Source organism: Mesocricetus auratus, unplaced genomic scaffold (assembly GCF_017639785.1).
Source record: "Mesocricetus auratus isolate SY011 unplaced genomic scaffold, BCM_Maur_2.0 Super-Scaffold_100026, whole genome shotgun sequence".
Taxonomy (NCBI): Eukaryota; Metazoa; Chordata; class Mammalia; order Rodentia; family Cricetidae; genus Mesocricetus; species Mesocricetus auratus.
The window spans coordinates 27,753,259-27,780,053 of record NW_024429207.1 but is presented as its reverse complement, the minus strand read 5'-3'; the positions used below and the strand labels follow the sequence as shown (position 1 = coordinate 27,780,053).

Sequence of the window (26,795 nt, the reverse complement as noted above, 5' to 3'; positions counted from 1 at the left end):
TTTAAAGCATACGGTCTAGTGTTGTGCGATATTTTATTATACCATATAAACATATCTCACTCTGATTGGTTTAATAAAAAGCTGAACAGCCAATAGCTAGGCAGGATTTCCAGGCACAGAGGACCGGGGAAGAAGAAGGGGGAGCCACAAGGACAGAGAGCAAGCAGCATGGGCATTTACAAAGTAAAGGTAACCGAGCCACGTAAAAGAAGTAGATTAAAAGAAGTGGGTTAATTCAAGTTATGAGAGCTAGTTAGAAACAAGCCTAAGCTATCGGCCAAGCTTTCATAGTTAACAATAAGTTTCTGTGTCATTATTGGGGAGATGACAGTCCCAATGAAAAATCTACCTACAGTCTAGTGCTATGAAAACTAGAAAGTAAGTGCAGCCTGCCTTGGCTGACTCTGTCCTGCAGGGTGGCCTACAGGGACATTTTTCATCTCAAGTGGGATGGACAGCAAGACTCTGTCTTCCCTCCCAGTTGGACCTTAGAAGGATTCAGAACTACGCAACTACTGACATTCCTCATCTGAACTGACAGTTGTATCTACAGCATAATACCAGAGGGCAAAGCAAAGAGGTGAACGCTGGGGCATCTAAGTCAACAAGGCTGACCGGATGTAGACTACTTTTTCCTGTGGATGGGTTTGTGAAGTTGAGTCCTGACCGGGGACTTCTACAGGCATCAGAGTCGAATCACCTGCCCTCATTCCCAGCATTGTACCCCAGGGTAGACCCAAGTCCTCCAGCTATTTGGGAGAATTGTACACAGGTACGTGAGGGTGGGCTCAACTTTGATTCAGAGGGCAAAGGCTCTTTATCTACCAACGCTAATCTTTCCAATGAGCAAGCAGACACTTTAGCCTGCAAAGAGGGTCTAGCCTGGGTAGAGAAAAAGAACCTTCTAGCAAACAGTTTTAGCCCTGACGGTTGAATTGAGACACAGTTCTGGTCTCCTGCCTCTATTCTTTGTGAAGAATGTGGTTTCCTAGCTTCTCAGGCAGAAACAGCATTGCAGGCTGTTTCTTGATTAACCCCTGGTCATACACAGCCTTGCTCTGCCTGACCTTTCCCTGTTTGGCTTTGGGCCTGGGAAGGACAGGCATGTTGACCACCTGCAGCTGCTTCCCGGGTGTGCAGTGGAGTCACACAGTGTCTGGGTGTGCATGATTGCTCTAAAAAAAATCCCTGCATCTTTGCAAGCTCCGGGGCTTTTTACTTGGAACCAAGAAATTAGTTCTATAGAGCTGCAAGTAAGAGTCCCTGGGGCTTTATAAGCAAGCTGCCTGGGCCAGCAGCAACTCCAGCTGTGTCCCCCCATGCAGCTAAGAGTGGCAGCCCATTTGCCACCCAGTGTGGCACCGCATTGCCTCCTTGGCTATCCCTCCAGGCACCCTGAAGGACACAGCAGAGAACTTCATGAACTGCTTATACCTTTCCTGTCCATTCTTGATCACACCTCTGATTTTAAGGCACTCAGGTAATTCCCAGGAAATGACTAGTGAGGGCAGGGGAGGCTAGAACAGTCCAGCTATTGCTGCTTGCTTGACTTCTGCCTGTTGTGGAGTTGCTGGAATAATTTGGTTGTGACCTAGACTGCCTCCGAATTAGCATGTGTATCTGACAGATAGTTGGTATCCACCTAGCCATGCTGATAAGTGCTCCTGTTTTTTTTGTTTTGTTTTTATGCTTTGACTTTCTAATCCACAAACATGCCATCGTGTATGTTTGCACATAGGTATGTTATCAGCTGATCTGGGACTTGTGTAGGGCCTTAAAAATATCCTTTAAAAATGTAAACTGTCTTCCAAAACTAACACTCATGTCAGCAGTACTGTCCTCCACAGTGATCCCCCTTTCCCGTTTTGCCCCCTAGCACCCGGAAAGGTGTTGTATTTTGGACACACCTTCCCTTAGTCTTTGCAAAAGCCCAGGCTTATTAGGGAATTTAAAAGACACCCCCCTCCTCAATTTCAGCCTGCCAGTCCGCAGAGAAGCAGCCTGCCTCTGGGTAAAAGCGTCAAAGAAAAAACCGCGGAGCGGAGAGCTTCTGTTCTGTTGCGCTGTTGCTTGGAATTAGGAAAACGTGTTTAAAAAAAAAAGTCTTCACAATCGCATCAATTATGAAGATTCAAAACAAATCAATTCACGTTAATTACAGCGTCCAACATCGTCTTTATCCACCCCACACGTCCATCTACTCTCTTCTCACTGCATTTGCCTTCTTCGAAGTATGTGCTTAGTTTTTGGTTTTGCTTTTTAAGGGGTGTTGACCTGTGTCTAGTTCTAGTAAACCGATCCCTCTGGCCGGCGCCGCGATTGGTTAACTGAGCGGCTGACTGACGCGGTATGGAGAGCGGCTCCCGGCAGCGCGGAGCTGATTGGCTGCGCGCGGGAGATCCAGGGCTCGGCCACCCGCACACCGCGCACTCGGGCTGCAGCGTCGCAAGTAGGTGCAGCCGCCCGCAGCCCGCCGCGCCTCCGCGAGCCGGGACGGCACTCGGTCTGTCCCGCGCGCTCCCTGCCCCGCGCGCCAGTCTCGCCGCGGCCTGCGGCATCCGAGGGCCCCATCGGCCCGAACTCGGGGAGCAGCGTGCGGCCGCGAGCCGGACGGGGCCGGCCACTACGCCTTTGTCCCCGGAGGCTCCGGGAAGTTTGCCGCGGGACGCGCGAGTGAAGGCAGCGCGAGCAGCCCCGACGTCGCCGAGCAGCATGGGCAGCGGGCGCAGCGCGCGGGGCCGCGGCGGGGCCACCTCCGGCGTGCTGCTGGCGTTGGTTGCCTCGCTGCTGGCTGCGGGTTCGGCCAGCGAGTACGACTACGTGAGCTTCCAGTCGGACATCGGCTCATACCAGAGCGGCCGCTTCTACACCAAGCCTCCGCAGTGCGTGGACATCCCGGTGGACCTGAGGCTGTGCCACAACGTGGGCTATAAGAAGATGGTGCTGCCCAACCTGCTGGAGCACGAGACCATGGCAGAGGTGAAGCAGCAGGCCAGCAGCTGGGTGCCTCTGCTCAACAAGAACTGCCACATGGGCACCCAGGTCTTCCTCTGCTCCCTCTTCGCGCCCGTCTGTCTGGACCGGCCCATCTACCCGTGCCGCTGGCTCTGCGAGGCCGTGCGCAACTCGTGCGAGCCGGTCATGCAGTTCTTCGGCTTCTACTGGCCCGAGATGCTCAAGTGTGACAAGTTCCCCGAGGGAGACGTCTGCATTGCTATGACCCCGCCCAATGCCACTGAAGCCTCGAAGCCCCAAGGTAAGGGTGTTCCTTCCTTTGCCCCCGCGTCCAGCCGCACTGGCCAGGGCTGCAGCGGGGAAAGACGGGGAGCCGTGCACGGCAGCCAGCAAGGTGTGCAGACCCAGTCCCGAAAGCTTTTAGGAGGACCGGGCGTCACTTGGCCCTTCTCCTGCCCCAGGTGCCTCGAGATTGCTGGGGTAGCCTCGGCTCTGGGGGTGAGGCTGGGGTGGGGGGGGGCACGACGTGGAGCTGCTCCTCCTGGGCTCCACGTTTTCCATACCTGAAACAAAGCTAAGCCTAGGTTTTCAAGAAAAGGTGGGTGCCCACCCAAAGCTCTTAACATCTGAAACAGAGACTGCTCCCTAGGAAAACAACTCGCCCAAATTGCAGAAAACTCAGACTGGGGGGAAACCTGTGTTTATTTTCATAAGTTTGAAAGTCTTCTTTTTTCTCTAAAAACAAAACAAACAGCAACAAAACATCCCCTCGCCTTAGTTTATCTTCCTGTCGTGCTGCAGAACTGAGGATAAGAAGTTTGGAAAGAGCCACTTCTGTTTCTTTGCCTCTAAATTCAGGCTACAGCCTTGAATTTAGCAAATCTAGGGAATGCAAAAATCTCTTGTCCACCATCCTTCCATACCCCCTGCGTCTCCCATTCACACAAATCCTTGGGTAATTAGAAAGATAAAAATGTAATTAGCTCATTGTTTATCTCCTCCTGGGGGGTGAGGACCTGCAAATTGGGCTCTGCAAATTCTGAACCCTGGGGGAGCAGAATTTCATCTGGGAACCCGGTATTTAAAGGTGAGAGAGAGAGAGAGAGAGAGAGAGAGAGAGAGAGAGAGAGAGAGAGAGAGAGAGAGAGACAGACAGACAGACAGACAGAGAGACAGAGAGACAGACAGAGAGAGAGAGAGACAGAGACAGACAGAGAGACAGAGAGACAGAGACACACACAGAGACAGAGACAGAGACAGACAGAGAGAGAGACAGAGACAGAGAGGGAAAAAAATCTGGATACAAAAAACAAAACATGCACAGAACCCAAAGAAGCAAGCCCTATAGCAGCCTGGGCGGAGTTTCTTGGGACTGAGTTCATTGCTGTGGGATGAGGCTCAGAAATAGCAGATACTCTTTCTTGTCCAGTGGCCCTTATCACAGAAAAGCGCACCCCAAGGCCATTTCTGAAGAGGAAACTTTAGCTTATCTTAAAGTGTGTGTGTTTTGGCTGTCTGAGGCAGGGTCTAGTCTCTTGGTGTGCAACACAGGCTGGTCTTGAACACACATTCCTCCTGTTTCAGCCTCCTCAGCTCTGGGATTACAGGCATGTGCTGCCAAGTGCCTCTTGTTTAGTGCCTCATTTGGCTGCCGCAGAGTGAGGATTGGGGTAGACGTGTGGGACGTTTGAACGGCTCCTATTCATTCTGGGGAGGAAGGTAGGTCCAAAGTGATTGCCCTTGTCTGGCATGGGCCCCAGCCTGTAAGGTAAATGGTAGCCCTGGGCACCCCTGTCCTCAGGGCTGGTATGTGCAGTCTTTTGAGACGGCTCGCTGGGGGTTGAGCATTTCCCTAGACTGTGCCTTCTATCCCCATTAGCCCCCCCCACCCCCACCCCCTGCAAACAAGAGTTTCCTTCCTAGCTCCTGCCTGCCAGGAGAGCCTGTGGCCAGCTCTGTTTGTGTTCCTTCCATTCCCCGTGACCGCTGATTGATTGCCCTTTTCTGGGGCTATTGCTGGGCATAAAGTGCAAACCTGTGGGAAACAGCTTTGTGTAAAGTGGCTGATGTTTGGGGGCAAGAAAAGAGGACCAGAAGGGAGGGGCACTGTTTCTGAGGGTCCCCCAAACCAGTCCCTTCAAATCTGGCAGGGCAAAGGGCACACCCACCCTAACCCATTTCTGGATGCTCTTGTGTGAATCCATGTGTCCGGTTCATCCTTGCCTGGCGCTTAGGTAGAGCAATTCTTTGCTGAATAAAGAACTCTCTCTCTCTCTCTCTCTCTCTCTCTCTCTCTCTCTCTCTCTCTCTCTCTCTCTCTCTCTCTCTCTCTGTGTGTGTGTGTGTGTGTGAGAGAGAGAGTGTGTGTTATCTGGCAGGATTGTGACTATGGCTGGTTTCCTCTGAAGTGCTTTTGATTTTTGTGAGAGGCACCACTGTCCCTCCAGCCTGTCATTCCGAGGGTATCCCATGTGATGTACACCCCCGGCTTTGCCCTCCAGGGCTGAGAGTTAAGCTGTGTGTGCATAGGTGAAGGCTAAGCCACATTAGACTACTGGTCCCCAGAGCCTTAGACTGGAGGCCCTGGAACAAGACCTGCGACTTTGAGATGATAGTAAGTTCCCTACAGGTGCCTCACTCGGATCATTATCCACCCTGTTTTAAAACTGAAGCCCCACATTTTCAACACAGCATTACATTACATCTTAGTATTCAGTTTTAGGAATACTGGGAAATTCTTTGTTATTAAAGGTAAACCTGATCATCAGAAACGAGCCAAAGACTTTGACTTCCTCTCTTTCAAACAGTGGCTGCCCGCACTACCTTGGCTTCTGTGACAGGAAAGGGAATTGTGCTGTCCATCCCAGGAGACCAACTTCTAGATCTTGGACATACATTGAACTAGGAAATTGTCATTCTCCTTCCCTGCCAGTTCACCGAGCTGTATGAACGAGCCCATCGCGTTCAGATGAGTTGTTTAGGGCTGTTGTGCATTAGGTCAGTCAGGCCGTGTAGTCACAGGCTGGAGTGGCCAGGGAGCCCCCACTTCTCCCAGAGGCTCCCTTATGGTACCCCCTTCTCTCCCCTTAGTGAGCTAGCTGCCCGATGAAAGTCAGTCTCCCTGCCTCCCCATCTTTCCCTCCACCTCTCCCCGAGTCTCTCCTCTCCCTATGCACACTGATTTTACAAGTGATCTTAGTCCTGATTCCAGCGTTGGCTTTCCCCTCTACTCTCTTGTAAACATTGACAAAGTACAAAATCTCGTAGTCTTTTCATCGTTTGCGTCACGCTTTACAGCTATGCGTTGGTTTACCTGTCCAGTGGAAGTCTCAGTAGATTCCTCCTGTGAGGCAGTCTTGCAGGGCCCCCAAAGACGCATGAGGGGCAGAGATTAATATTGCATTACACATTCTTCTCCCTCCGGGGAGAGCTGCTCAGCTCCTGGTGGCAAGAATTGAGAAGAGGGAAAGGCGCGTTGAAAATAAACAGGGTCTACTTCCACACTGCACCTTTCACACCGAGAGTGCTTGAAGGCCAGGAGGAGTCCACAGGCTGAAACACCTGTCCTGTTGGGGGGCAGAGCCTCAGAGTGCCAGGAGAATTGGGGGTGTATAAGGAGACCGATAAAACTTGGTCTTTATGTTTGGATACCTTGCTACTCCTTTGCTTAACATTTTATACCTTGAACTATGCAGTGTGATAATGTCTACTTACAAAAAAAAAAAAGCAGCCGGGCGTTGGTGGCGCACTCCTTTAATCCCAGCACTCGGGAGGTAGAGACAGGAGGATCACTGTGAGTTCGAGACCAGCCTGGTCTACAGAGTGAGTTCCAGGACAGGCTCCAAAAACAATACAGAGAAACCCTATCTCGAAAAACCAAAAAAATAAAATAAAAAAAAGCAACCATGAAAACAGCTAGGCAACCCAAACACGCAGTTCATTTCCTATTATAGGTCTCATGGTCCTGTCCTCCTTTTTCTTTCTTTCTTGGAGACTTCTGAGTAAGAGGTTTTATGTTGTTGCTGTCGTTCAGAAATATCACTTCCAGAACCCAGTTTCGAGCTCTGGGAGTGAAACGTATTTCTGACCTGAAGGGTTTTGTAGCCTCTGCCCCCCAGAATTTGAAAGGCAGCTGCCAGAGTGTGGAATGTGTGGGGGGAGAAACTGGTGGTTGCAGCCTGGAGATGCATTCCCTGCCCTGGAGGGAGGGCACTGGGGAGCAGCCGTACCCAGGAGGGTACCTGTTTCATAGCCCAAGCCATGGAGAAAGGGGGAGAGATGGTGTTGGTGAGCCACAGGTGACGGGAAGTGAAAGCTGGTGGGCAGAGATGCTCAGCACACCAGACCCCACCTCGACTAAGGCCTCAGGGTGACTTCCTTTCAACTCTAGTCAGGATCTGGTCACCAGTGTCCAGGGTGCTGGGAAGAGACTATGTTTAGTGTACTTGTGGTTTCTAGGTCATCAATAAACTGTTGTTTGATAGGTGATGAGAAGGAGGAATTAAAGGGAGATGATAAGCTACTTCAACCCTTGGAGGTTTCTCCTGTAAACACTCTCTCTCTGTCTTTCCAAGGAGGCCTCTGAAGCCGCTTCCCACAGGGGCCTAGCTACCTCTCAGTGGCTCCCCCCCCCCGTTCATTCTCTTCAAAGTACCTCATGAAAGAGCATCTAAAGGGTTTCCTCTTCAGTCAGCTCTGTCCTCCATTTGGTGGGTCTGGCTAGCCCCTGCCGTCCCCCACCCCAGCCCCCACAGCCTGCTTTCTGGAGTGTCCCTATGGCACTTCAGGGTCCTGGACTTGAGTAATTGAGTATGACTCTTCTCTTGGTCCCTGAGACCTGATGGGCTGTCTTGCTCAGAGTTTGTAAATAGGAAGGGGGCTGGAACTGGGGTGGGGGGTGGGGCAGATAAAGGGGAGGGGGAGAACTAGAAGCAAACCAGGAGAAGATCAGTTTTGGTGTGTAAGCCAGCTTTTTTTCTTTCAGGCACTCACTCATAGCAGCCTGGAGCTGCCTCTACTGGCCTCAGATAAGCAGTCGCTTAAATAATCGTCACACTCGACATATCTAGGCCAAAATATCTGAAGAAAACATTCATCTGCTTATGCCAGTGATCCTGAGCTCAAGACCCCTTCACTGCCGTTCTTTGGGTGCCTTTCAGGAATTCCAGACCTTTAGCCCTGGCTCGTCTGCCCCCCCCTCTTGTCCAGGGGTCCCTATCACTGTGACTTACAGCTTCTGTTTCTGCTTGCCTCCCCTTGGTAGGTACACCAGTGTGTCCTCCATGTGACAACGAGTTGAAATCCGAGGCCATCATGGAACATCTCTGTGCGAGCGAGTTTGGTAAGCTAGAGTTCCGGCCTCACTCGGGGCTCTTGGAATCCCCACCTCTCCCTGTCCTGTGTTTCCCCCTGAACCTGGAGCTCGAGGGAGCATCGTGTTTGAGCTTTCCATCCTCTGCCTCCATTTTCACGAGGAGAACATGGGCCATCTTTTATTAAAATTAGACTACATAGGCCTCTGTGTCCCAGATTTGGAGGAACCTTCTTTGATGGCAGAGGGAGGCAGACTTGGGGACAGGGGTGAAGCCAGGTGCCTGAGGGTAAAGTGCCCTTCACCTGCTGCAGTAGCAGCCCTGGCTCGACTTCCTCTGTGGTCTCATTTTTATACCCACCCCTAGGTGTCAGCACTACTCTACCCTGAACTGAGAAGGCCCAGGGTGGGTGGGGTGCCTTCCCAGGAGGGGGGATTTCTGGGCACTGCTGATTCACCAGAGATCCTAGTCAGGGCCTTCTGGGCAGAGAACACTGATGTTGACACAGGAGTGTGATCTCTCTCCGTACTTTCTAAGTCACTCTGGGTTGAAAAAGAATTCTAAATCAGCACCTGCAAAGCTAAACTGGGCTAGGGAGCAAACTCAGGACCCTTGTAGGATGGCCTCTTTGGCCAACAGGAAAACCCAATGACTCCTGAACCTCCAAGAACAGTATGAACTGTGCCCTTTTGGAGCCTGCCCCCTCCCTCGCTTGGGTCTCCACGGCTGGATATAGAGCAGCAGTCAAGGTCAGACCCATTTTGCTGAAGGACAGATTTAGTTTAATGCTGGAAATTCCAGGCTGTGTCCCTGAGAGTGGATTTTTCACTTCTTATGGGAGGAAGTATAAAGGTAGGTGATGTGAGTTTTCGTGTCTGTTCAGAGCTGTCTCCTCTGTGTTTTCATTAGCCTGACATGATAAAGTACAGGAAGAGTATGGTAATGGGAAGTGCCATGCTCCCATGAGCTCCCATGAATGGGAGGGAGCACTCACAAGCCCAGGGAGTTTGTGTGTCATGGCTCACATATTCTCAGGGTGTTTGCAGATGTATGTACAGAAGCTTTATTGTTCAAATCACTTGCCAAAGAGACCTTAATGAGAATAGATGCTTGCTTATTTATTTATTTATATATTTTTATGGCTTCTCAAGGCAGGGTTTCTCTGTGTAACAGTCCTGAAACTCACTTTGTAGACCAGGCTGACCTTGAACTCACTGAGATCTGCCTGTCTCTGCCTCCCCAATGCTGGGATAAAAGGTGTGCATCATCACCACTGGCCAGCTATTTATTTATTTTTTAAAAACTACTTGTGTATGCTCATGCATACGGAGGCCAGAGGACAACTTTGGTCCCGTGGTTCCTGGGGTTTGAACTCAGGTTGTCAGGCTTGGTGGCAAGCACCATCGCTCACTGAGCTTATTGCATGCCATTTTTTAAAAAAAAGTTATATTTATTTCTGATGGGTTTTAATTTTGGCTTCCTTTACATTTTGCTGCTTGTATGAATCACACCCTCTTTTTCTTGTCGTTTAAAATTTTTAAGATGTTTTTTTAAACAATCTTGGATTTATCCTAGTCTGGCCTCAGCCTCTCAGTGGCTATGTAGCACAGGCTAGCTTCCAACTCTTCATCTTCTTATATCTACTTCCCAAGTTGATGTTGAGCATAGGGGTACCGGCCGCCATACCTTACACACCTTCTGCAGTTTTATTTTGAGCTCATTTAGAATGTTCAGGAGAAGTCGGGTATGGTGGCAATGCCTATAATCCCAGCTCATAGAGGTCTCCACCCCTAAGCAGGGGGTTCTTGAGTTTGAGACCAGTCTGGGTTGCATATGCAGATCCTGTATCAACAGACGAACAATTTACAGATGGCCTATGCAGTGATACATGCAAAGGCTGATTATCCCTCCATTCCCATCTGGAGGTTAGCTCTGCTCTGCTCCTTCAGGAGGTCCCCAAACTGGGCCCAGCCCGGTGGGTTTCCCTCATACTCTGTGTGGAAACAAAGCCCCATATTGCTGTAGCAGCAAGGTTTTCAGCCACGGAGATACACCGGGTCCTTCCCAAGGATAAACCTGGAAAGAAAGTAAGTAAGAGTCGCAGAGGAACCCTGGCAGGAAGCTTCTTGCTACATGGTGAGGACTGCAAGAATGGGCTAAGATGTGGCTGAGGTCCCAATGGCTCTTCAGCGTGCTAAAGAAAAGGCTGACCTTTCCCGTATCACTGATCTTTCATTTGGCATGTCAGAGGGTTCACTTTACCTGTTGCCTTGACATTGTGTGAGTCTGGGGAACCATCTCAGATGGAACCCAGAAAGTCATGCCTTGCTGGATGCCTCCCTCATGTTGATGGAATTTTATCAGGTTCGGGGAAGCGTGATGGAAATCCCTAGAACCGAATGTATGGAGGTGATTGGCAAGGAATGACGTCATACTAAGGAAGCTTCTAACTCGGGTGTCTGTGTCTGAGTCTTCATCTGCATGCATCACTTCACCCAACATTTATTAAGTACAATGAATTAGGGTAGACGCTAATCCAAAAATACCCACCTAGAATAAATTAAAATTTGCATCCTCATCAGACACTCTTCAGTGATTTTTCTGGAGTGGTGGGTTTCATTCAGAGTGGAAGTTATAGGGATTTAAAGGCCAGGGTCTGCACAGCCTTTTTGAGAAAGTGGATGTAGGTCCGGAGCCTTTGTCTGGAACTTACCAAACCCCGAATTGTTAAATCTCCCTTATTCCCAAAAATTCTGTTCCCAGGGGGGGTTTGTGGCAGCTTATTTTGGAAGAGGCAAGCCTTTGAAAGAACCTGCTATGGTAAGGTTGGCTTTCTAATGGAGGCAGAAATGCAGAGGATGTAGTTCAACTCACCAGAGTTGGCTGTTCCCCCACGGGAGTAGATACCGGCCAAGCTGGCAAGTTCCCTGGCTGCTACTACTTAAGGAGTGCCTGGTAAATAACCAGTAGGAACTGGGGACCGCAGTGAGGGCCCGTTTAAGACTCCTTGTAACCCTAAGAGTATTTTCCCCTTGGTTCATGAGGTCCTCCAAAACCTTAGGCTTCATTTGACCAATCCTCACATTTGATGAGCTAGGAGCTAACGTTCCCCCTTGGAATACTTTGACTCTCTGAGGGTTTTTCCCCCCTCTCCTGTGAGATGAGGAACACTGAGTGCTAGGGCTATGGCATGCAGGTGCCCATCTGTGCCTGGCGAGGATTGGGTGTTCTAGACTTTTCTGAGGGACGGAGGAAGAGTTTCCTGGCTTTTGGCTTGTGAGGTTTTTTTTTTTTTTTTTTTTTTAGAAAAAACGATAACTAGAATTTTTCCTCTCTTCTCTCTCTGTGGGGACTGAGCTTAGCCCTGCCCTTCTTAGTCCCCTGCAGAATGCAGCCTTGTTGAGAAACTTGTTGCCTAGCTCGGTTCATTTCAAGGAAGAGAGGCAGTGAGCCACACTGATAGGATTCAGTCAGAAAACAAAGACATTTGACAATGCAAGCTAACACAGAGCAAAGAATGTTTGACTCCCCGCTCCAGGGATCAAGCTTTATATTAAGTGGCCCTGGTGTCCCCGGTGGGAAGACATCAGTTGCTGGAAAGCATTGTGTGAGGGGTGTGCTCCTCAGGGGTGAGCGCACACACACTCGCTCGCTCTCCCTTTGCTTCTCTGTCACTCCCACAGCCAGTGTGGAGCCGGACATGCCGAGCCTGCTACCTTTCCCCCGAAGGATGCATGTCCAACCCCGTGACACGTCTGCCTCGATATAATCACTCCCTCCTCTCGCACTCTGCCCTCTCAGTGCGGAGCACATTTTTGTTTTCCCTCAACAAGCAAAAACAGCAGTAGGAAGTCAGCGCTGGTGCTCAGGAATGCATCAGATCAGCCATCAGACTCAAAATGGTGGTCACCCTGCCTGCTGCACCACAGTCAGGACCCACAGCTCTGCCTGGGTCTTCCCTGCCCTTCCTACTATGCCATGACTGGGTGCTGTGCTCAGTTCTTAAGGGGGCCAGTGCAGATCTGCAAGCTTCCGCATGACAACTTTGTTGTTAATGGCTCATGCCCACGGCCATCTCTCTCTAGGCCAGTTTATCTCAGGGAGATGTTAATCTGATTCACAGCTGCCAGTGGGTTCTTACCCACCTCCAGACACTTCCTCTACCTTCTTTCCCACTTCCTGTGAGTGCCCTCAGGGTCTTTCCACCCTTCCCAAGGAAGTACATGGCTTCCCTTGCTCCTGCGTCTTTACTTTTGGGACCCACCAGTTCTTCTGGCAGCTTCTTCAGCCAGTGTTTTCTACTCATGAAGAAGGGTTTCTCTCCCCATCCCCCTCCACCCCGCTACCGAAGTTTTCCTTGCCCTCTGAGAGAATATCGTCCCTTTGTTTGTTTATAGGTTTCCTCAAAGAGAACAACTGTGCTTGGCAGTAAGTAAAATTAGTCAAATAGGAAAGGAAAAGAAAATCAACTCTGAGTCAGCACTGGGAATGTTTCCTAGAAGTATTTCCTGTGGTCCCTGTTCCTCCATGAATCTGTTCTCACTTTGCCTCTCTCAAGGTTTCTTGGCTGAGTGGTTGTTGGAGGACCAAGTTTCGCTCTGCGCTCTGCGGGACGGGTTGCTGAGCGGCTGTTGGGGGCTGAGCTTCTCTGCAAGGCAGTTTGCTCTCTTGTAAAAAAAAAAAAGTCAGCTCCGACTTTCCAAACTAAACTTCAGGTTTCCTCTTGGAAATGGGGGGGGGCGCGGGGGAGCCAGCTGCCAACATGGCAATTCTAGCACCGTAGCTTCTTGAGAGCAGGCTCTGTGTCTGGGGCCATATTTACCCTCTGCACGATTAATAGATGCTCTATCTGCCTTGTACCACTGACAAAGAAAACATAACTTCATTGCTAAAATGTAAAAAAAAAAAAAAAACAGAGTCTTAGAACAAAATAAGGCCCGTTTGTGCTCAGACTGGTCCCAGGACAATGTCTCCTACACAGTAAAGGAGACCAACCCTTCCAAGTGGGATGTGCAATTTGTTATTAAATTGAGGGGAGCAACGTGCTGGGTTTGGAGTAAACCAGTCTAGGTCGTCCAAAGTAAAATCAAACAGATAGAAGAGACTCGGGATTAGGGAGACAGCAAACCGAGGGCACGGAGAATATGCAAACATTCATCTCATCCATACTCTCTGAGCTTGAAACGGTTGCCAAGTGTTCCAGGTGCTGGGAACTGTGAGCTTGGTCCTTTGATTCCAGCACTGACAGTGTAAGATGGCTCGTGGTCCGTATTTCATTTTAACCAGGCTACCTGAGGCATGGGTTCAGAAAATCTATTGTGGACCGTGCTGAACTCAAAGCCTTGAAAACCTCCCGGGGTCATGTAGCTAATATAGCCAACTACTCATCCTCCATCCCAGATTGGAGAGTTTCTGTAAAAGTTTAAGACCTGGGGGACCAGCCTGAGGTCTCAGAGGCAGGGCCTAAGCAGGGGAATTGCTAGGCTGAGGTCACACACTGAGGAGCCAGGAGGAAAAGCTGTAAAGAGCCAGTGTTCCCCTCCAGTGAGAGTGACACACCCTTCCTCCATCACTGATTCTTGCCTGGAAGGAAGATGTTAAGCGGGGCAGATGTCATTGAGCATCATGTTGGCATCTTCAAGCCAGCGAACCCCAGGAGAGGATGCCGGACCCTCTGGGACAGACTTACATCCTTTATCTCTTTGCCGTGTGTGGGCCCTAGATGCTGAGCAAACCTCTCAAATTCTCCATGCCTCGGTTTCCCCTATGAGATGGTAGCTGATACCCAGGTGCAGATTTGGTGAGAGGCAGATAAAATGAAATGGTGTCCTACCAGTGGTACCCAGGAATGCCCATTTTGTTGCCCCCCATCCCCGATCTGCCTTCACGGCTTTTACCCAATTGAGTTTTAAACCAAACTCAATTTTCTCTTCAACCCTTCACCCTTGCCAGACTTGAGATGTATGGCGCATATCTTTGATAGATTTAGGTGTGTACATACATGGTTTAGGACTGGATGATGCCTGTTCCCAGGTTAAGTGTATCTCTGGGCTATTTAGAACTTGCCATTCAGTGTCATCTAAACGTCTTTGGGAATGCCTTCCGATATGAATGCCGAGATGCCCTGGTTTGAGCAGCCCAACCCCTTGCCTAGCTTCCTAGGTGGGAACCCAACAGAAACCTTAACTGTCGCAACCATTTCTAAGTGTTCAGTCAGTGGTGTGAGGTGCACTCACCTTGTGGAGGGAACATCGCGAGATCTGTCTCTGGAGCTCTCATTATCTCCACTAAAGCTTTGTGTCCATTAAGCAGTAATCTTTCCCCTTCCCCTCAGCCCCTGGCAGACACCATTCCCCGTTCTCCCGATGAATGTGACCACTCAAGGGGCCTCACGGGAAGGGATCAGACAGTATTTGTCTGTAATTCAGCCTATCTTACGAGGCCTGATGCCCTCTCCTTTTGGTATATGACTGTTATTATATGTAACAGCCAAGGGGATTTGCCCTTGATTGTCACCCTTTGAAGCCTCTGGAGAGTGGTAGAAAAGGGCAAATAGGGCACAAGCTGAGATATGGGGCTGGTGACAGCCCAAGCTGCTTATTTCTTTGAGTTCTGGGTGTGTCACCTGTTCCAGTTTGTCACTGTGAAGATACGCTGAGTTGGGTGGAGCCCCACAAGTCAGCAAGCCCGTGCGCTCCCATTATAGACTTTTTCAGTCTATAATGAAAAAGAAAAAGGAGTTAGCCCAAGGCTGCCCGATGTGGACTGGTACCCTGGCAGCTTTCCCTTGCTGGACAGCAAGCTAGCTCAGACCTTCTGATGCCACCTTCTCCCCTTGCATACCCACCGCCCTCTTGTCCTGCCAAGATGGTGGAGGAGCTCCGTGACAGGGAGACGGAGTGCTCCTTTGCTCTCAGAATGCGGACTTTAAATGCCCTGTGCCTCATACAGAGAAGGTACTCTGCCATTGTTGGATTTCTTCTTGGTGGAGAGGCCAAGTGGACTGAGCCAGACGGACTTGGATTAAATCCAAACCCTTTAAGCTGGGCCACCACAAGAAAGTCTCTCAACCTCCCTGATCCTGCTGTCTCGAATTGTAATACCAACATGGTGTCATTCAGAGAACTGAATTAACCCAGTAGATTAATTGCCGTTTCCTGGACTGTAGAAGCTGTTTACCCCCATAGTAATGTTCACTTAGTACAAAGAACCATTTTAGGATGGAACTCAGTCTAGGAAGGAGAATTCTGTCACTGATGAAATTAATCTTGTTGGACAAACAGAAAAGTTGCAAAAAAAAGGGGGGCGGAGATTAAGAAGTGGAATGGAATACGTAGGTAATTCTCTGATTAGCAGAAGGGGTTTATGAAGTACTTTGAAAACCTGAAGGTTTGCGCGGCTGTAGTTAACAAAACCAAATACAGACAAGCAGCTGCCCCTCCCCCACGCCTCCTCCCCCTATATAGTCTAGAAGGAAGGAAGGAGGTCCGACTTGCATTCGATGACACTCCTCACTCGTGCAGCTAGAGGCCACCAGACAATTATAACCCACTCCACACCAGCTCCGGGGCACGCCCACTGGAGTTTTCTTTTGAGGTAGTGTGTCTTTTGAGAAATCTTATCCGTAATATATTCGGCTCATAATTTATTGGGGTCTGTTTCAGAGAGATTTGAGAGCCCCCTTTGTGTCTGGGCACTTCACTCTCCCTCCCCCCTTCCTCAAGCCGTAGTCCAGGCCTGGAGTTCCTTTTCAAACAGCTTCCTTGCGATGCTCAGCCCCACAAATAGGCTATATTCAGAAGAAAGGAGCCTTGAAATGCTGGTAGGTTTTATCCAGTTTTGCAGAAATGAGCCAAAAGCTTCAATCTGTATTTTTTTTTCTTAAAGGAGAACAAATGGCCAAAGAAATGTCAGACCCTTGCCCTGCCCCAACCTGCCTAGAGCAGCCAATTAAACACGCATTAGCTTTGCAAGGCTTCTCAAAGGCCTGTAGATTATGCTTGAGATCTTTGTTTAGTCTCTCAGGGACACTGTCACACGGATGATTTATCAAAGAAAGTTGTTTCTCTGGCAGTAAAATAAACTCTAGGCCTGTTCAGACTAAGATTTCCCGTGAATTTCTACCAAGGTAAACAGTGGTAACTGGCAGGTTGCGCATTCTGTGTGAAAGCCAGACACACACGATAAATATTTGAACTATGGCTTTGCCGTGTAAGAGGCCCTGCCTGTCGCTAGCGCTGTCACTCCGGCCTGCCTGAGAAGACCTGGCACTGCAGTTGTCTGTGGGGGCTGCCTCAGCCACATGGGCTTTCCTGGTTTGAATACCACTTAGTGCTGCCACTTGGGACTTCCTGGTTCTGGGAGGGGCAGGCCTCGGGATGGCCTCTTTTGAAGAGGTGAAGCAGAAGCAACCAGCTTAGGTTTCTTTGAAAACAGGCATTTGTTCAGTCAAACTAACAGGGGGCAGGTTGTATTGAAGGGCCTGTGCGTGGGGACAGGGGCCTGAAACACTCTGCATTCTGCTGAGTCTGAATTCTAGTGTGGGGGGGTGGGGTGGGGAGAGAGGAGGGACGATGACAGACAGATTCCTGGCTTTCCGCCTTTGCTCTCTGGTGTTTAAGAGGCTTTAGGAGGTCTGTTTGGGGATATAGAGGTGCAGAAGCAGGTGCCCAAGACAAGTTGAAGTGACGGAGTGCGCAAACGAGAGATTGTAGTGAGGAAAAAAATGAAACGAATCCTAGAAGTCCTTTCCAAGGAAGATGTTGCCTTAACTGTTTGTAGCAGTCGTAGTAGCTACTTTTTGCTACTTGTGACTAAATGCCTGGTAGAAACAATGTACCTGGAGGAAGGAAGGTTAGTTCACTCAGGGAGTTTAGTCCATGATTACTTGGTTCCCGGCACTTGGGTGGAGCATTGTGGTGGTGGGAATGTGGGGAGAAGGGAGATACTTCATGGCAGACTGGAGTCAAAGACCCAAGTGAGGATTCAACTAGGACTAAGGTACCTCCAAGGACCTGCACTCCATAACCTATTTCTCTAGCTAGGCCCTACTCCCCGAAGTTCCCACAACCTCCAACATAACACCACCAGCAGGGACCTACCTTTCATACACGAATCTGCAGGGAATAGGTAGTGTCCAGATGGTAGCGGTAGCTTCTTGAGCGGGCCTGAGATGGAAGCTGCTCCTTTGGGGCAGGCTAAGCTGCCAGAGTCTTAGGATCACACAAAGGACTCCTAGCCAGGACCATTTTGAGAAGTGGGGTGGGCACTGTAACGTAAGCTCCAACCGACTCCTTTAGGAGGCTTGAAGAAGAGCTGACATCTCTCTAGGCTCAGGGACACAGAATGCATGCTCACTCTTGAGACAGTACAGCCTTCGTTCCTCAGGGGGCTAGAACACGGCTGCAGACCTCCTGAGGCAAGGCTGCCCCACAGTGCTTAGGTCTGATTCTGGGGTAGGAGATGTTTACATTTGGGGGAATAAAAGATCGCTTTCTTCAGGGCAGGAATTAAGGGAAATTATCTGCAAATTCTGAAAGGAAGTTGTGAGCTGAGGTACCAAAATAGTACATCGGTTCCGGTGAAAAAACGAGGAGTCAGTTTTCCCGAGGCCGCATTCTTTCTCACTCAGGCAGGATTAGGGGATTTCTCCCTTTCTATCTAGTCTTTCACCAGCCGTCTCGTCTCCACAGAACACTTCCTCTTGGCACTGTCTCAGGGACGTCTTTTTGTGCACGCTTCTGACATTGGTTTCCTACAGTGTTTCCCACTGTATAGCCATTCGGTTTTGGGAAGTGTCTTTTAGATGAAGGAGATCTCAGAGTGAGAGCGGATGTGGATAAAATGTGACAAAACCCTCAGACACACACAGCTACTTCCAGACAGCCAGCTCCATCCCTTTCGGCATCACCGACCTGTGACACGTGGCTCCTGGTCTTGCCAACCACAAGTGCCCATCCCGTGCTTCCTTTGGTCCCACCGCCACGCTGAGGATTCATTTCCTAGCCTTGATGCGTTGGAGAGTGAGGCGGGCCAGCACACAGGGTCTTGGGGCCCTACTCACTTCTTATGTGAAGTTTCATCTTTCGGGCCTGAGGGGTTTCCACAGGGGTTAGAGGAATTCAGAGGATTTCCATAGCTACCCATGAGGATTAAGAACAGGAAAGAAGTCAAGAAGGGTGTTCCTGGGTTCAGGGGTCAAGGTCAAGGAGAGGGATTTAGGACCTCAGCAGCTAATAGTGCTGAAATGGCAGAACTGAAATCAGATAAAGTATGTGAAGAATGTCTGCCTTTTTCCCAGCAACGAGCTTTTAGCATCCTCATTTAGAGCTAAGTCTAATGGAAGCTTAGAGACCCCAGGATTGATTGAGAGAAGGACTTGGTCCTTGTGATCTTCCACTGGCCTAAAGGGTGGTGTGGTCCCCAAAATACTGGACCTCTCTCTCTCTCTCTGTCTCTGTCTCTCTCTCTCTCCCTCCCTCCCTCCTGCCCTCTCCCTCCTCTCTCTCTCTTTTAGAAGTAACAGTTGAAATGCTAACCAACCACAGGTAGTCATCAATTTGATTGTAACCATGGCCCAAGGAGAGATTCCACCCAGGTGAGGCTTGGAGGTAGGAGGGAAGGAGGGCATACTAACAGGTACTTGTCAGCTCTGGGCTGGGTCCTGAGGTGTAGGGGAACAAGATTGAAACTCGGCAGACAGCCTCCTCTAACCCCCAAGTGGCAAACTGAGCTGGAAGCAGCTCTGGCTGGAGAAAGTCCTGACCTTTTCCCTCAGACCTTTCCCCTAGGTACTTTGCCCTCCATGCCAAGGTGTGCCAGGAGGTGCGAGGTGCGGTGACAGCGGAGAGACTCTTCCAGGTGCCTGTGTTGGCTAGCGGACTGCCTTTCAGATCGCAAGTTCTTCACTTAACAGCTGTCCACTCAAATACAGGCACATGATATATGGGTTTTCTTTTGCAAATCTAACCATGCATAGACGGCATCTACCCCTGTGCAAATTGGATCCCTTTGCCAACTTCTGGACTTGCACTGAGTACAAGAGTCCCTTCAAAGGTTTTTCCATATCTGCCCAGTTTGGAATTGTTCTCTAGAGGTATTTGCTCATGTACATAGAAGTGTTTGTGTTGCTTCTCCAATGGATGTAAGAAGAGGGGTCCTGGGCTGGAGAGATGGCTCAGCCGTTAAAGGCTAGGCTCACAACCAAAAATATAAGAAGAGGGGTCCTTCCAGCGAGCCAGTTTGTGTTGCTTCTCCAATGGATGTAAGAAGAGGGGTCCTTCCAGCGAGCCAGGCATGTCAGCTAGAGAGCCAACCCTGCTGACTAAAGAGGCCCAAGCCTTTTCCTTTCTCCAGGGACTCCAGGGAAAGCTGCCCCAGGCAAGTTCTTGGTGAGGGAGGGTGAGATCTCTGTTGACCAAAAGCTAGCTCTTACCTCTACGTAAATGAGTATAGGCAGGAGAGATTTCAATGACATAGTTCTTTTAGGGTTGCATGTTGTCCTTTGTTCCGTGAAAGGACTTGAGAACCCCCGGGGAGATCTGTCTTGACAAGGGGGAGGACACTGGGCAGATAGGCACTGGTGAGATTTGGAAGTGAGGTACAATCTTTCTAGGGGTAGGCTCATGTCAGGGCTATGATGCCTTTGTGTGCTCCTGGGGCCAGCTTGAGGCAGAGCTTCAATTTCTCAGGCTTCCCCTCATTGCCTGTGTTCTCTTCCCAGGCCATAACAACTCACGCTCCTTATGGGAAGAAAGTGCTGATGGAGACTTAATGGAGTCTGTGGGACTGAATTGGGTGCATTGTAAGACAGACTTGCCCTGGTTAGTCACATGAAATCGTTGTTCAGTGTGACTGAGAGGAGTTCCTGCCCGCCTCTGCAGCCTCATTATCCAGGGATCAGAGGGCATATAGGATAATGCCTTCTTAAATGCTGCCATTCTAATAGTAGCCAAGAGTCGGGGCCCTGCAGTACAGGAGGGAGGGGGCGTTCTTCTAAGGGAGGGGAAGGGCCACAGGGAAGACTGGCCTGCAGGGCAGTGGTAGAGCTTGTCAGGCCGAAACACGGGCTCAGGGAAGAACCACCTGCTCGTCTGGTCAGGGAAACCTCTGTGCGGGGTGTGCTGGGCAGGCCAGAGCCTGTAATCAGCTGACCCACGAGTCACCACAGAGCTAAGCTTTGACGAGAGCAGCTGCCATCAGAAGCTGCCCAAGCTCTCCTGAGCTTGCTAGCTGCTCTGGTGGGCAGCAAACAGTTTCTGGAGTTATCATTTGATGACTGCACGGGTAACGACATTGGTCAGGGCTGAGGGACTGGGTCAGCTCAGGTGTATTGGTTTCTCTGGGGGAGGGGGAGAGAGGCAATAGTTATATAAGAGGTGAGGCTAAGGGTGCATGTAGGGTGTGTGAGTGTGTGTGTGTGTGTGTGTTTACATTCTGGGCACTCAAGTGTGTCTCCTGGGGAGTCGTCAGTGCAGCTGCACAGTGTATGATGGTCTAGGCTCTGTACCTGTGGCTCTTGTGTTTGTAAGTGTGGGTACAGCACAGCTGCCTAATAGTATAGCCGGGCTGCCCAGCTGTGTGTAAACTAATGGCAGTCTGCCTCTTGGAGCCTGCCTGGCTCTGCCCTGTGCCTGGAGTCCACTGATGTGGCCCAGGGCTTTCCTCTTCCCCCACTGCTTCACAAAGAAGCCATGGAGAGCACACTGCTGTTTTTCCTACTTGGAAGGGCTTTCGCAGAGCTTCTAAGGGCCTTCTCTGACTTTTTGTAAGCCAGAGGCCACCTTCCTACATTTGGGGGACAACGCTATTGACTTACGATTTGTTTTTTACTCTCAGTGCATGCTTCAGTGTTTGCTGATTCAAGTGGGCAAGATCCCTTTGAGCAGATTCCAGCAGTTGACAGAGACGGTCCTACTACATTGTTGTCCCCCAGGATTTAAAATGCATGGTGGAAAAAGTTGTATAGGGTTAGAAGTCGATAAGCCTGAATTCAGTGTGTAACTCTTCCGATGATCACGTTGGTACAGGCTATGCTTGCTTGGTGGCTCAGTGGACTCACCTGTCCAAAACAAAGAATAAACATCTCAGTGTTAGGAGATGAAGTAAGATGTGATGTTAAGGTACATAGCATACATTTTGGGGTCATCGGAGGTAATTCTAGTGTGACTTAAACTGGCCATGCATTCATGGCCTTAAGTAAACTGAAGCATCTCAGAGGTGAGCTATCCATCTTGGAAACTATGTTGGATTTTGTTCTGCCAAACTCTGGCTTACTGACACCTCTGTGTCCCCTGGGAACACTGATAGGCTTGTAAGGGAGAGAGGCCAGTGTCTGAGAGGGTGGGACAGAGGCTAGGTAAGTAAGGCAGAGACCTGGCTGAAGAGCTGACTGGCTATGGTTGGAGGGGGGGGTAGGACCATTTTGAGGGGCAGTGTGTTTGGAGACCAGTATTCTCTGCTATCACCAGGGTGGCTGCTGGTGTCCTGACCTTGGACTGTTCTTTGGGCCACCCCCAGGTATGGGTCCCGTCCTTCTCTTTACTGTTTGTCGTCAGACACACAGTGATCTATGGCACCTGTGAGGGCTTGTCACAACATTGTGTGAAAGTACTTTGAAAGCACAGACTGAGTATTTCCTCCTCCTTTTTCTCCTTCTTCTCTTCCTGCTCCCCCTCTTTCCTCTTCGACTTCTTTTTCTTACCCCCTCCCTCCGTCCCTCCCTCTGTCCCTCCATCCGTCCGTCCGTCTGTCCGTCCCTCCGTCCCTCCCTCCCTCCCTCCCTCCCTCCCTCCCTCCTCTCTCTCCCTCCCTCCTCTCCCTCCCTCCTCTCTCTCCCTCCCTCCCTCCTCTCTCTCCCTCCCTCCTCTCCCTCCCTCCCTCCCTCCCTCCCTCCCTCCCTCCCTCCCTCCCTCCCTTCCTCCCTCCCTCCTCTCTCTCCCTCCCTCCTCTCCCTCCCTCCTCTCTCTCCCTCCCTCCCTCCCTCCCTCCCTCCCTCCCTCCCTCCCTCCCTCCCTCCCTTCCTTTTTTCCAGACCAGATCTCATACATCCCAGACTGGCCTCAGACTTGCTGTGTAGCAGATTTCCTTGAACTTTCCATCTTCTAGCGTTTACCTCTCGCGTGCTAGGGTTACAGGCGTGCTCCACTGTGTCCAGTTTACACAGTGCTGGGAATGGAACTTCTTGGATCCTAGCCACGTATTCTACTGATGTAACTGAGTTACATTTCCAACTGAGTTACATTTCTAACCGTTTCTGTGCTTTTTGAGACAGCACCATGCCATGGAGCCCTGGCTTGTCTGAGGTAATTTCTGTAGACCAAGCTGGCTTCTGACTTGTAGTATTCCTTCCGTGTTTGCCTCCCAAAGCTGGGATTACAGGTATGCGGCCCCGTGCATGGCTCAGAATAAGTACTATCTGTCTAGAACTCAGAAGTGAGTATCTCTGCTTCCCATTTACCACACATGAGGCTTTTCTCAGGGCCATCTGAGCAAAGTTTTCTTTGCGGCAGGACTAGTCATACGTACATTCCTTGTTGAGGGAGTGTTTGTAGCCCATGGCATTGCCTTTGTGTCCTGCAAACTACAAAACAGGTGCCCTATTATGGCTCTGTGTAGTAACCCCACATGAGGCTTCCTCCTCAGGTTGGGGACTGGTGGCTTGCCCTGCAGGGCCATCTTCCCCTAAAGCATTCGTTAGCTGCATCTTCCTTAAAAAACAAACAAAAGAAAGAAGTGTATTTTACATATGTGTCAAATCTAAACCAGGGTATTCATGGTAATGTTTTTCTCAGAGAAAGCCTAAAAAGAATTTTCAAGGTTATTAAAATACAGGCTAGCCCGATGCTAAACACCTCTGGGCTCACAGAGGGGGTTAATGTTAATTTGTCATTCTGAGAGCTGAAGCACTGGGTGGGAAACAGTGCTCAGAAACGCAGGTTTGAGTCTGTGCTAACTGATGGCTCCAAAGAAGGCGCAGTATCTTCCGACACTTGGACAGATAGGGCATGTCTGGGGACCATGGGATTTTAGTAACAAGTGGCTGTGCTTATTTTTCACACTCTGTGCTAATGCAGACCTAGTGTTCAGCAAACTTGTGGTCCATAGTGGCTGATGCAGATGTTTCATCACAGAGCTTTGATGAGAAGTGAGCTGCCGGTTGGGGTAACTATGTCCTTTCCTAAGGGCCTAGAAGTTACCTTCCCTGCATCTTTCCTTAAAATAGACGGGTCTGTCCGTACATGTTATAAACTTGGTGAGAACCCGTGGTTGCCTCACCATGCACGGGAAGACTTTGCTCTGTGTATCTCTGGAAGAATATGGCTCATGGCGGAAAGCAAACTTGGGACGGGCTGCTGTGTCGGGGAGTGTGCACCCCACTCCTGGAAGCATGCTGAGGCAGGGTCCCTCTAGTCTGTGACCTCTAGGGTCTGACTTGGCAGAAATCCAGGTGTTAACATGATCCTTTTCAACCCTTCAGACCCCGGGGTAGTAAAGCATGGAACACTTGCCGTGTGTCTTCCAGCAGGTGGAGGATGCTGGGTCGCAGATGAACCTGCTTCGCCTTTCGTGGGGACCAGAGATGGTTTCCTTTCCTGTCGCTGTGATAAAGCACCATGGCCGAGGCAACTTATAGAAGGAAGAGTTTATTTGGGACTCAGTGTTCCAGAGGGTTAGAGTTCATGATGGCAGAGGAGAGGGAGAGGGCAGCAGGAGCAGTAGCTGGGAATACATATTTCAAACCAGAAACAGTAGACAGAGAAAGCGAATTCAAAATGGCCTTTGAAGCTCCAAAGCCCTGCTCCTAGTGGCATACTTCCTCCAGCAAGGCCACATCTCCTAACCTTCTCCAAACAGGCACCAACTGGGGACCAAGTACTTACGAGGAACATCTCATTCAAACCACCGCAATGGTTTTCACTAAGGAGCTGATTAGACGCTACCAATATTCGAGAATGCCACCTCCCGAACCCTGCTCCTCTCTAGTCCCTGACCTCACAAATAGACCTAACGCAATGCTAGCTGAGTAAAAGGAACATCTGGAAGTCCTGAGCCTGCAGATGAAGACCAGACAGCTCAGGCCGTCCATGCCAGATCATGAAACAATTGTCCAGTTGCCAGCAAAGCGGTCCAGCAGACATGCGGCGAAGCTCATGCCCTGGGGAGTCTCTTCCTCCCCCAGCCTACCCCCTTGTAAGCCTGAGTATCTGGTCCTGCCTCCCTCTCCCAAGGTCCCTCTTGGTATCAGTTTTCCTGGTGATTTTTTAAAAGCCTGTTCTTTTTTTGTCTTTCCAGTTGCACCGCTGTGTGTGTGTTAGGGAAGTGGGGAGGAGGCTGTGTGTGAGGCTGCCCTTCATTGAGCAAGGAGTAGAATCAATATATTGTCTTGCTTTTTGCCTTGACTGACAGCTATTTGCCTAGAGCCTTCTTTCCTTACAGACTTAATGTATCTCCTGGCACATTTTCTTGTTTGCGGTGATTGCTCCACATCAAGAGTACACGAGCCGAAGGAAGCTTTTCCCTCCCTTGGACCCACCAAGGTCCCCCCTTTCCCATGCTCTTTGGGAGTCAGAGAATGTGGAGAGTCTGCTCTGGACTCTCCTGTGCTACCCTAGGTTCCCGTGAAAACCAGGCCAGGGCCCACACATTCTTTCAGCCTGGAAAATCATGGGGACCCTCATCCAAAATCTTCAGCAAGAACACCAACCTTTGGATTGGAGTTAGTCCTGTCTGTCCTAGGTCCCTACCTTGCCTGGAAGGCTGGTCAAACCCAGGGCTGAGCAGTACCTAGATGAGCCACAAGAAAATGCAGGGACTTTGCTGTGTCGGACAAGAGGGTCTGTGGGCTGTGGCCTTGCTGTATCTGCTCAATGGTCTCGGAATGGGAGGAGACCGCTCTGCCAGGGTCTTTCCACACTTGGGGAGGAGAAGTCTGGCGGAGGGGCCACCAGCCTGGCTTTCCCTCTGTGCTGCAGCTTCCAGGAAGTGACTTGATAGTGAATTTAGGTTTTACTTCTTTAGTGCAGAGTGGGCCCTAGTTTCCAGCTTGGGATTTTGTTTTGGCACCAACACACATGGATAGAGAGCTGTTCATGTGTGGGGAAGTAGCCTGTCCTTAGCGATCGGAACCTGTGTGGCTTCCAAGTCTGGGTATGTAGAAGGTAAAATGGCAGGAGGCTGAAGGGACCGGGGCAGTGGCAGCCACAGCAGCTGTTGGCATCTAAGCAGTGCTGGCCCATGCCATCTCTGGGTGGTAGTTTGGGATCTGGCTATATGACCTCTTAAACCTCATTTTTGCCCTAAGGATTTGGGCCTGTGTCCCGTGTCCCTTAAACACACGGAAGGGTCGGAGGTACAGTTAGTTGTAGAGTACATGCCTAACATACATAAAATCCTATGTTCTGTTCCCAGCACAAGAGGAAAGAACATTTCCAAAACACATTCACATGCCATGGAGCACCATCTTTTCTTCAAGGGAAATTGGGACTGGACTCCCTAAAGGAAGGCCAGTCACCGTGTACCACTAGGTGGTAGAAGAGGATCCAAGGCCATTTGATCAGGCCATGGTTACTTAGGGACATCTGTGGGATGCATGGAAGAAGAGAGCTTAGTCAGTGAGAAACTGCTTTTTACTTGGACTTGAACATCAGGGCTTGCCATCTGACCTGAACCTGGAGCCACAGTTTCCTCCTCCCATCAGGCCCTGCTTCCAAGTCTGGCCTAATAAACTAGAGTCATCCTTAGTCCCCCGTCTTTTCAGGGGCTTCTATGTCTTTGTTGAGATGTGCTTGTGTATGTGTGGGTCCCATTTCCTGGTAACCTGAGCAGTCGGCTTTCTTCAGCGCTTACATACTTAATTCAGTTGCAAACACGTAGTGACGGTGCGGTTCAGGGTGGGGATTGATGCCCAGTTGATCATGCCAGCTGCATTCTGACTCGGCTGAGACAGCTTTACATTGTTGGGTTAATGGGAACTGTTAGTCTAAGCAAAGGAACACGTTCTATTTGGCACCGTGGGTTGCTTGAGCTAATGAACAGGGACAAGAAACTTGGAGGAATTTGTATTTTTACTTCTATAAAAAGGATTGTTGTGGCTGGGGAGATGGCCCTGTGGATATTAAAGTGGCTGCTGTGTGTGTAATGCATGAGGAAAAGGCCTGGTACTATTTACCCCCGTTACATAGGCAGCTTCTATGTCCTAGGAGACTTACTATTTGTCATGGCCAAGGGAAGATGTTCTGAATTTCTCTGAGGCCCAAAGGGAGAGAGATTGTATCATGAAAAGCAAGAACCCATGCTAAGCAGCCCTTTTACCTACCTGCTTCCTAAATTCTCAGAATTTCTCTTCTCCTGTTTGTACTCACAGAAAAGAGATTGACAGGGCAGGAGAGCAGGGACCAGGAGACTCGGCTCCAGGCTGTCATCTCTTGCTACCCTGAGTGAAGGCCAGCTCACTAACAGCTGTAAAGTCATGAGAAACTCTGGGAATAGCTACGAGGCCAGCCTTGAGATGGGCCTTGTATTAATCCT

General features: G+C 50.0%; 1 protein-coding gene across 1 annotated transcript in view; it reads left to right on the top strand.

Annotated features, from left to right (window-relative positions):
* The first annotated feature begins 2,415 nt into the window (after positions 1-2,415).
* Sfrp1 (secreted frizzled related protein 1) overlaps positions 2,416-26,795 on the top strand; it is a 40,314-nt gene continuing 15,934 nt past the window's right edge. Inside the window, exons 1-2 of the mRNA XM_005066558.4 lie at positions 2,416-3,256; positions 8,219-8,296. Of these exons, the coding sequence (XP_005066615.1) occupies positions 2,713-3,256; positions 8,219-8,296 (622 nt within the window). The 5' untranslated portion in view covers positions 2,416-2,712. The remainder of the gene's footprint in view (positions 3,257-8,218; positions 8,297-26,795) is intronic.